The 11722-nt window shown below is 42.4% G+C and overlaps 1 protein-coding gene across 1 annotated transcript in view; it reads right to left on the bottom strand.

Annotated features, from left to right (window-relative positions):
- Window positions 1-11435, bottom strand: part of ajap1 (adherens junctions associated protein 1) — a 161556-nt gene extending 150121 nt beyond the window's left edge. The window contains exon 1 of the mRNA XM_048615310.1: window positions 10634-11435. Within this exon, the coding sequence (XP_048471267.1) occupies window positions 10634-11435 (802 nt within the window). The remainder of the gene's footprint in view (window positions 1-10633) is intronic.
- Window positions 11436-11722: the final 287 nt, after the last annotated feature.

Raw genomic sequence — 11722 nt, 5'->3', positions numbered from 1 at the left:
GCTCTACACCTTGTTATCTGTGATTAATATTAGGTAGGTTATAAAAGGGACAATATTTAAAGTAGGGGGAATGCCAAAAAATTGAAATCAGACAACTAAAGGGAGGTGACAGAGAACTGAGCCAGCAATAATATTTTAAATTTAGGATGCATATCACACATTCCTTATTTGGATATCATCATTCCTTAGCAAGTCTATATAAAGTGGTTAGATTAATCCTTGCATTCATTAGTAAGCAGCCATTAGCTGACTTTCAAGTAGGTGGTGGCATAGTGATAATATCACTGGATTTACAATGCAAAGCCCAAAGCTAATGTTCTGAAGCTTTAAATCCAACCATGGCAGATGGTGACATTTGAATTCAGTAACAAAAGTCAAAATAAAAGACCCTCTACTCTAATAGTGACCTTGTTACCACTGTCACAAAAACCCATCAGATTCCCCGCTGCCTTTTCCGGGACCGAAACATATTCTTTACCTCGTCTGGCCTACACGTTACCCACAGCAATGTGTTCGACTCTTCACTGCCCATTCAAATGGCCGAGCAAACAACTCACTTAGGGTCACAGAGTCAGACATCTATAGCAAGGAAACAGGCCCTTCTGCCCTACTTGTCCATGCTTACCAGATATCCTAAATTAATCTATTTGCCAACATTTAGCCTATATCCCTCTAAACCCTTTCTATTCATCCAGATACCTTTTAAATGCTGTAATTGTACCAGCCTCCACCACTTCCTCTGGCAACTCATTCCATACTCACACCACTCTCTACGTGAATTAGATGCCCCTTAGGGCCCTTTTTTTACCTTTCATCTTAAACTTATGTCCTCCAGTTTTGTACTCCCCTACTTTGGGGAAAAGACCTTAGCTATTCATCCTGTCCATGCCCCTCATGATTTTATAAACTTCTATAAGGTCACTCCTCAGCCTCTGATGCTCCAGGGAGAATAGTCCCAGCCTATTCAGCCTCTGCCTATAGCTCAAACCAGCTGAACAACAAACCAGTTCAGAGAGCCAACCAACCTCAACACCCACAACCCGAGCTACAGATCTACTCCAAAACCTTATAGCTCAAACCCTCCAACCCTTGTAAATCTTGTATGAATGCTTTCAAGTTTAACAAATTGAGTCATAGAATAATACAGCATGGAAACAGGCCCTTTGGCCCAAACTGGTCCATGCTCACTGAGCTCATTCCAATTGCCTGCATTTGGTTCATATCCCTCTAAACCCTTCTCATCCATGTACCCATCCAAATGTTTTTTAAATGTTGCTATTGTACCTGCCTCAACCACTTTCTCTGGCAGCCCAGTCATCCTCTCTGTGCTCCTCATGATTTTATACACCTCAATGAGGTCACCCCTTATTCTCCTACATTCTAAGGAATAAAGTCCTATCTTGGCCAACCTTTCACTATAACTCAGGCTTCCTAGACCTAGCAACATTGTCGTAAGTCTTCTTTGAATACTTTCCAGTTTAACTATGTCTTTCCTTTAACGGGTGACCAACACTGTACACAATACTCCATGTTCGGCCTCACCAACAACTTATGCAACTGTAACATAATGTCCTAACTCCTATACTCAATGCCTCAACTGATAAAAGTCAGCATGCTAAATGCCTTCTTCACTACCCTGTCTACCTATGACGTTGCTTTCAACAAACAATATACTAGTACTCCTCAGTCCTTCTGTTCCATAACACTCCTCAGGACCCTACCATTTACTGTATAAGTCCTACCTTGGTTTGACTTTCCAAAGTACAACACCTCACACTTATCTGTATTGAATTGCATTTGCCAATCCTCAGCTCACTTCCCCATCTGATCAAGATCGCTCTGTAATTTTTGATAACCTTCCTCGCTATCAATGATACCTCCTAATTTTGTACCATCTGCAAACTCACTAATCATGCCTTGTACATTCACATCCAGATCATTTATGCTAAATGCCTTCTTCATTACCCTGTCTACCTGTGATGCCGCTTTCAATGAACTATGTACTTGCACTCCTAGGTCCCTCTGTTCCTATAGCTGGGAGAAAAGAATGGAATACATTTGTACCAAGCCACTACAAAGTCTGAGCAAAGGATCTGAAATCGGTCAAACCACCCAGCATGGACCTAAGCACCAGAACTGACAATAACAAAATCCATTCCCATTGATCCTGCAAAGTCCTGTTTAACAACATGTGTCGGATTGTGTCAAAACAGGGAGAAATGCCCCACAGACAAATCAATCAACAACCTGATATCATCATACTCATGGAATCACAGTTGACACCAGACAAGGTCCCAGACAGCATCGTCACCATCTCTGGGTATGTCTTGTCTCATTGACAGGGCAGGATCAGTGGAGATGGTGGCACAGTGGTATATAATCAGGAAGGAGTTGCCTTAAGGAGACCTCAAGAATAGCATTTGATGGCATCAAAAGGGGTAAAGGAAAACTTGTGCTCCAGAACTTGCCCTAACCCTAGCCAAGCTATTCTGATGCAACTAAACCATTGGCAACTACCCAACAATGTGGAAAATTGCTCGTATACAAAGCAGGACAAACCCAACCTGACCAATCACTGCCCCATCAGTCTACAGCTGATCATCAGGAAGTAATGGAAAGTATCATCAACAGTGCTATCAAGCAGCACCTGCTCAGCAATAACCTGCTCAGTGATGATCAGTTCGGGTTCCGCCAGGGCCACTCAGCTCCTGACCTCATTACAGCCTTGGTTCAAACATGGACAAAAGAGCTGAATTCCAGAGGTGAGGTGAGAGTGACAGCCTTAACATCAAGGCTGCATTCAACTGAGTGTGGCATCACGGAGCCCCAGCAAAACTGGAATCAATGGGTATCAGGGGAAAGCTCTCTGCTGGTTGGAGTCATACCTAACACATAGGAAGATGGTTGTGGTTACTGGAGGTCAGTCATCTCAGCTCCAGGACATCTCTGCAGGAGTTCCTCAGGGTAGTGTCTTAGGTCCAAACCGAAATGATTCGAATGAGGTCAGCCGGGTAAAACTCATAGAATATGAGTTCTTGATTGGATCAGGTTAACAGCCCCAACCAGGGAGCCCTGGCTGACAGATAAAAAACAGGAGTGTCAGACGTCCTGTTCACTCTGAGCGTTGGCTCTGTGGAACTGGATCTGTGTCAAGGACTCTCCACATGTAAATAAAGTGTGACTTGGTGACGGGATACCAGCCTCTGTGGAGTTATTTCACAACCATCTTCAGCTGCTATATCAATGACCGTCTCTCTATCATAAGGTCAGAAATGGGAATGTGCAATCATCAGCAAAGAATGTTCAGTGCCAGTTATGAGTGCTCAGATATTGAAGCAGTTCATGTCCAAATGCAGCAAAACCTGGATAACATGCAGACCTGGCTTGACAAGTGGCAAACAACATTCATGCCACACATGTGCCAAACAATGACCCATCTCCAATAAGAGAATCTAACTATTTCCCCTTGTTATTGAACAGCATTACCATCGCTGAATGCCCCACTATCAGAATACTGGAGGTCACGATTGACCAGAAGTAGAACTAGACAAGTCATATAAATACTGTGATAAAGATCAGCTCGGCTAGGAATACTGCAGTGAGAAACTCGCGTCCTGTCTCCTCAAAGCCTGTCCGCCATCTACAAGGTTGAAATCAGGAGTGTGATTGTACACTCCCCACTTGCCTGGATGTGTGCAGCTCCAACAATACTCAAGAAGCTTGAAACAATCAGGACAAAGCAGCCTGTTTGATTCATAACCCATCCACAAGCCTTCACAACATTCACTCCCTTCACTACTGACACACAGTAGCAGTAGTGTGTACCATCCAGAAGATATACTGCAGTAACTCACCAGGTCCCTTCTGTCACCACCTTTCAAACCTGCAATCTCCAGTACCTTGGAGAATTAGGACAGCAGAGACATGGAAACACCACCATCTGAAAGGTCCCCTCCAAGTCATTAACCATCCTGACTTGGAAGTATATCATCATTCCCTCACTGCCACTGAATCAAAATCCTCGATCTACACCCTGAGGACTGGAATGGTTAAAGAAGGCAGCTCACCACCACTGCTCCCAGGGCAATTAGGGATAGGTAATAAATGCTGGTCTGTGAATCAAAAACAGAAATTGCTGGAAAAGCTCAGCAGGTCTGAGGAAGGGTTACTCAGCCCGAAATGTTAACTCTGATTTCTCTTCACAGATGCTGCCAGACCCGCTGAGCTTTTCCAGCAACTTCTGTTTTTGTTTCTGATTTACAGCATCCGCAGTTCTTAGGGTTTTTATCTGATTTGTAAATGGACCTCCAGTTCTACCTGCAGTTCCAAGTTGTACTGCAGAGGGGGCTGTAGAGTATTCAAATTCCCTGACAAGAAAATGTCTGCTTCAATTTGACTTAAATCATTTCTTTTTTCTTATAGAGATAGTAAGAACTGCCGATACTAGAGTCATAGATAACACAGTGTGGACCTGGATGGGCCCCATTTCTGAAGAATGGTCCTAACCCAAAACGTCAACTTTCCTGCTCTTCTGATGCTGCCTGGTCTGCTGTGTTCCTCCAGCTCCACACTGTGTTATCTCGATTCCACCACTCTCTTGAACCGTTAGTCCCACTGTCTCAAGAATCAGTCTGGTAAACCTTCACTGAACTCCCTCTATAGCAAGAACATCCTTCTTCCACGCAATATTGCACACAATATTCCAAGTGTGGTCTCTGCATAATTGTGGCAAAATATTCCTGCTCCTGTATGCGAATCCTTTTGAATCACGTTAACCCATTCAATGTGAAAGCAAATACAACAGATACAAATAAAATATAAAGTAAGTATAAGAAAAAGGAGATAACACAGTGTGGAGCTGGATGAGCCCCATTTCTGAAGAAGCGTCCTAACCCGAAATGTCAACTTTTCTGCTCCTCTGATGCTGCCTGGCCTGCTGTGTTCATCCAAACAGGAGCAGGAATATCTTGCCACAATTATACAGTGCCTTGGTGAGATCACACTTGGAATATTGTGTGCAATATTGCGTGGAAGAAGGATGTTCTTGCTATAGCGGGAGTTCAGTGAAGGTTTACCAGGCTGATTCTTGGGACGGTGGGACTGACACTTCAAGAGAGGTTAAATTGGTTAGAATTATGTTTGCTGGAGTTCAGAAAATGAGGGTGATATCATAGAAATGTGTAAAGCAGGCTACTGAGTTGGATGATCAGCCATTATCATATTGAATGGTAGAGCTGGCTCAAAGGGCTGAATGGCCTACTCCTGCTCAAACTTTCTGTGTTTCTATGTTTAATGATAGATCTTAGTAATTTGCTCACAATTAGCAATAAATAGGTAATCCTGTAGTTCCCTGGTTTCTTTCTCACCCTTTGTAAATAATGGAACATTAAAAAATTTCGCTTTGAATGACACAATTCCCAAATTAGGAGAGTTTTTTTGACTATGAATAATGCTTCTACAATTCCCTCACTTACTTATTTTAATATGTTCAGGTGAAAAACACCAAGGTTTGCAGATTTATCTATCATAAGTTCCATTTCTCCCTCTAATACAATTTTAAACATTTACAAGGAATGCAATAAGTTTGTCTTCCTAATTTATCCTCAGTTTCTCTTGCTTTGTCCTCTTGCTTTTCTTACTGTGAAAATGGATACATAACATTAATTCAATAGATCTGTCATTATCCTGTTATGTATTGCAGTGTCACCTGCATCTCTCTTCGTTGGGTCCATATGTCCTTTGGCCACGATCTGACTCTGAAAATATTTATTAAAACATTCCTTATTAGCATTTATATTACTTGCAAGTCTCAGCTGACATTCCCATTGTGCACTTCCTAGTATGATCTTTGTGTCTAGTTGCTGTTTCCCACTTTTCTGCACTCCCCTACATTATGAAGTACCACTTTTCTTGGTAATTGTGCAAGTCAGTTCCTTCAGCCTTATACTAACCTCATGATAGTAGTTTGACTGCACAAGTTGAACTCTTGCACACTACAGACACACAATGGTGTTGAAATAGAGTAAATACCTCCAGAGATGGCTCCAAAAAGGGGACCTTTACTGGCAACTGTTCGTGCTGCATCAGTTCTGGGAATTACATCATGTTGGCATTGAGCACCTGAAATTATTGTGCTTCAGATCCCCTCCAATGACATCCCTGACCTTGATGAGCATAAAAAAGTGTTTTCTATAAAATTGATGACATTTATGATATTAAATGGGTAAAAGGTTTTGCTATCTAGTGGTATTATCACTGAACTATTAATTCAGAGACCTGGGGACATGGGTTCGAATCCTGCCATGGCAGATTGTAGAATTTGAATTCAATGTAAATCCGAAATTAAAAAGATTCTAATGATAACCATAGAACCTTTGTTGATTGTCAGGGAAAACCCGTCTGGTTCACTAATGTCCTTCAGGAAAGGAAATCTGCCATCCTTACCTGGTCTGGCCTACACGTCACTCCAGACCCACAGCAATATGGTTGACTCTTAACTGTCCTCTGGACAATTAGGAATGGGCAATAAATGCTGGCTCAGCCAGCAACACCCACATCCTGTGAATGATTAAAAAAAAAATCCGGTAGACCTCAAAATTGATGAAGCTCAATGGAAAGAGACATTTCATCCTTTACTTTATGTATATCACAGGCCGGTATTCAAAAGAGATACATAGTGATTTTGAGTTCTCATGAGCTGCAATCTGTATTCACTGAAATCAGAGTTGTCGCATCCACCTAGCACTAAGGAACTTCAGAGAATATATAATCATTACCCTTTGATCCTTTGAGTAAATTATCAAAGTGACAGACATCAATGATGATCAATATGACACTAACATAAACTAGTGTTAGCACTAAATGGCTTCTGATGGTGAGTTTCTATTTGAAACATTAACCTTCTTTTCTGATCTTGATGGATCTGCTCTGTATTCTGAATATTTCTCTTATATAGTTCAGACTTGAAACAGTAATAATCTTTTCTATTCAGTGTCATATAACCCAGGCACAGCAGGATTACAGTCAGAAATAGATCAAACTTCTTGTCTTCTACCTCACAACATGACAAAGCAAACCAAATAAGATATCCGAACTTGGTAATTACATTGTACTGAAGATGCTGGAAATCTGATACGAAAATGGGAAGTGCTGGAGAAACTCAGCAGGTACAACAGCATCCTTGAAGAGAGAACCAGACGTAACATTTTGAGTCAAATAACTCTTCTCTGAATTCTATAGAACCAGTTCAGACAAAGTCATTGGATTTGTAACATCAACTCTGCTTCTCTCCCCAAGATGCTGCCAGTGCTACTGAGCTTTTCCACCACTTTCTTTAATATTTACATTATTGCCATTGACTATTTGCCTGATCTCTCTAAATGAGGATGCCAAATTAATGGGCTGCATTGCCTTTGGTGAGCACATTCATATTCAATTTCTTTGTGCACTCTTGGAAAATAATTTTTGATCTACTTAAAGTGAATGTTTGCATGAGTGTGCATAAGGTTAGGCAGAAACAAATTCTAAATTCTACTTTCAGAGATACCCAGTAGCTATCAAGTTGAGAGGGCTTTCTTGTTTCCTTGTCTGAATTGAACTTCAAAACAGAGCTTGACAAATATTTGTTCGGTACGACAATTAAGGGACAGGGAGCTAAAGTGACAAGCTGAAGTTAAGTTTCAATTGAACAGTGGAACAGGTTTGAGGGATGAATGGACTCCTCCTGTGCTGACATCTCTATGTTTTGGAGGCACAAGGTCTTTAGCCCTGCACTCAGGCAGTTCATCTTGCTGACCTCATGTTATAGAAAGAGGGGGCAACTTATTTGAATAAATTTCAGTGTTCAGTAAAATGTGATGGATGCGCTGGGGACTGTAAAGGACTCATTGGATAGAGTCTGCCTTTTGAAGGACTTTTCATTGCCCTCAGAAGGAAAGATAGGGTTCAGAAAAGATTTACCAGGATGTTGCCAGGAATGGAAGGTTTGAGTTATAAGGAGTGTCTGGATTGTCTGTGACTTTTTTCACTGGAGCATAGGAGGTTAAGGGGTGACATTATGGAGGTTTATGAAATCATGAGGGGGTATAGATAAGGTTAATGGCAGGTGTCTTTACCCTAGGAAGGGGGAGTTCAAAACTAGGGAGCATATTTTTAAGGTGAGAAGAGAGAGATTTAAAAAGGACATGAGGGGCAACTGTTTTTACACAGAGAGTGGTTCGTGTGTGGAATGAACTTCCAGAGGAAGTGGTGGATGCAGGTACAGTTACAACGTTCTGCTCCAGAAAAGGCCCATAAAGGCCCAAACATTTAAAAGATATTTGTATAAAGACATGAACAAGAAATGTTTGGAGGGATGTGTGCCAAGCACAGGCAAGTGGGATTAGTTTAGTTTGGGATTATGGTCGGCATGGACTGGTTGGAGTGAAGGGTTTGTTTCCATGCCTCTATGGAACTAAACAAAATGACATCAGGTCCTGGTGAGGTCTATCTTAGATTGCACAAATATCATCACGGTGTGTTCTCCACATAGTTAGAGACAATGGCATTACTATTTCACCTCATCTGTGTGCCTTGATAGCCACTCTTGCATTGTCTGGAAAATGGGGTGTCCAATGGAGACAGGTGCACTTTGGGTTCCCAAGATTATGTAATTTTAATGAAGATCTGTAAATGGCCAAACAACACACTTGCCTCTTGCAAACAGAAGGCTGCTTACGTTTTTAATTGAGTCCTGCTGGATATTCGACGTGATCCTTATTAGGATTGGCATTGGCTGCCCATTGAACTGATAACCCAAGAAATAGCACTCATGGAAACTGTGCCTCATAAGTTAAAGTCTTGATCCTGTATCCCATGAGTCAATGCTTATTTATACTGTAACTCATGACTGAATGCCCATGAAGCCTGTAGCTCAAGAATGGGCAGACCGGAACCCATGCCCTTTCTGTCGATGCTTGAAAAGCTGTCAGCCAATTTCCTGCCTTCCAGAAACTGCCAAGTTGTTGTGGAACACTTATGCCCAAATGTATCAGCTAAAGCTTCCTGGTTGTTAGTACCTAAGACAAAAATCCATTCCTGCACCATACCACTGACCTCATTATAATCCCTACAATGTGGAAACAGGCCATTTGGCCCAACAAGGCCAACTCACCCCTCCAAAGAGCATCCCACCCAGACCCGTTCCCCGAACTTCCCATATCTAACCCACCTAACCTAAACATCCCTGGACACTATGGACAATTTAGCATGGCCAATCCACTTAACCTGCCCATCTTTAGACTATGGAAGGAAACCGGAGCACCAGAGGAAACCCACACAGACACAGGGAGAATGTGCAAACTTCACACAGGCAGTCGCCCGAGTCTGGAATTGAACCCAGGGCCCTGTGAGGCAGCAGTGCTAACCACTGAGCCAGCATGCCGCCCTATTAAAAGAAAAACTTCAGTGCAGGAGCCAACTGTTCAACATTGACTGCTTTAATCAATGATGAGCAGAAAAGTGACCAGTTCAATTATCAGGATCGGACAAATCAACCCAGTCTCACCAGTTTAAAGTTCAACAAATCACATCCAACTTCTGCAAAAGGCAGACAGGGCTAATTAACATTCAGCATCATTGCTGTGATCTACATTTTACAGAAGGTGAGCAGAGACATGAGCTGTCAGTTGTTTGGTAGCAAATCCAAGGTAAGAGGTCAAAGCCTGGTCGACTCCTTTCACCACTCTTTGTGTGCCAGGAAGAGCAGGAGCCCTCAGTAAGCCCATCACAGAGGGCTCTTGCCTACTCCAGGCTGAATACAGACTGCATCGCTTTCCGATGGCCTGATTGCAGCCCTGTTTTCCACCCTCTCTCCATCTCAACCCTCGTGATGGCAGCTCAGAGCTTCCATCTGTGATGCACGGCTGGTCAGTGGAAATGGTCTCCTGTTCCCTCATCGGTGTTTCTGTCTGCCAACACCCTGTTGGTTTGAATGCCTACAGGGCCAGGCGATTACAGCAGACCAGTTAAACGAGATCCTGCCACTAAGATAGACAGGAGATCCCTGAGCTTGGCCTTGCTGGATGTCCCTTATGTTACTGCAATTTCCCCCACTTCACTGTCAATATCGGGGGGTGCCAATTTCTCACCTATTTCCTGTGGCAGCTGGGGTGGAATCATATAGAAAATAATTTGGTCAACATGCCCCTTTGTAAAAGCTGGTAAATTACACTTGTCTTGCTGCTCTTTTCTCACAGACTTGCACAATGCTCTTTTTCAGGTTCAGTGATGATAATGGAATCTGAGTATAATTACCATGTAAAGGATGGCTTGCAAATGGTCTCCGAACACACATTAAATCTGAGTCATTATTGTCAGTGGGGCATTAAATGGCGATGATTGGCAGGCAATCTTCCAAGACACTATAAATTCATCATACGTCCCTGGCAAATGTCAAAGTAAGTCAGTCCTGTGACCAGACCCATTTAACTCAAGAAAAGTACAGAAAATAACTCTACTTGTTAAATAGACCCTTGAAAGAGTAACATTTTCAGGATCAATGAACATCTCACAGAAACAAATTAACGTTGACCCTCCCTTCAAATTGCATTATTAACTCTAAAGTCATTGATTCAGAATTCTATTGGTTGATTACCTCCAGTATCTCCAATGCGGGATGGCCTGGCTGTGTTGCTAAGCTCCCAGCTTAGATTCGGCTCTGTTGTACGTGGCTCAGGCACTACCATCTTTGGGCTCCTGAGTGTGGCTGTGGTGGTTTGCATAGTGGTGGATGTCGTGCTAGCTGTGGTGGTGGTGGTGGTAGTTCTGGCAGTTGTCATTCTCGTAGAGGGCACCAGGGTCAACGTAGTGGTGGATAGACCTGTCGGAGTTGAAAACATGTTGAACTCTGTGAGCTCCTCTTTAGTGGGCCCCCATTCTATGGCGCACGGTATCACAGTCGCTGTTCCTTCACTGTCATAGGAAGTGCATTTGGGTTTTTCAAAATTCTCAAATGGAAAATGATCACTCTGCCTTCTTGACCTTTTCAAAGAGGTCAATTTTACCGAATCCCTAATCTCCATAGAGACTGAAGGGTCCAATTTGTAAGACATAGATTGTTTGGATTGACAGTCGGTACACAGGGTGCCTGTGTTTGACGTGAGTTTGTGAACTCCTGTTGGCTTGTTCGATATTTGCTTTCCAGAATGGATTTCAGGCCAAATCCTTCTAAGCCACCAAGATTTTGTAATTCTCCCAACATGGGCATCTTTGTACACCCAGAGAGGGCCAGTGGCAAGTCTGTGACGTGGTGATGGATGGAGCGACTCTGAATTCTGGCTGAGTCCCTGACCCTGAATCTGTGATTCACAAGAAGAGAAATCCATGGCTAGATGAAAGATGGCAAGCAATATCCAGGCATGGCACCCAACAGGTCGTCCAAATATATTGACAGGCATTGGGCTGGAAGAAGGAAAAAGTGCAACATCAGTCCAATGAATAAGATACAAACAAGATAATATTTCAAAAGATATTTTAGCAACTTGGAAAATGAATAAAATGTACTGTTTCTGAATTGGTACAATGTTCAAATCCCAATGTAACACTTTGCACAAAATAGTTTTCATTCTTAACCTAAGATCCATACCATATGCTATAGGTACATACTCATCCTTGTACCTCGCTTTGTAAGGAATGTAATGCTGATCTTTTAACTTTTTTTATTCATTATTATAATTTATACCTA

This window comes from Rhincodon typus, chromosome 31 (genome assembly GCF_021869965.1).
Source record: "Rhincodon typus isolate 14 chromosome 31, sRhiTyp1.1, whole genome shotgun sequence".
In the NCBI taxonomy this organism is placed as follows: domain Eukaryota; kingdom Metazoa; phylum Chordata; class Chondrichthyes; order Orectolobiformes; family Rhincodontidae; genus Rhincodon; species Rhincodon typus.
This window is presented reverse-complemented; position numbering and strand designations above follow the sequence as displayed.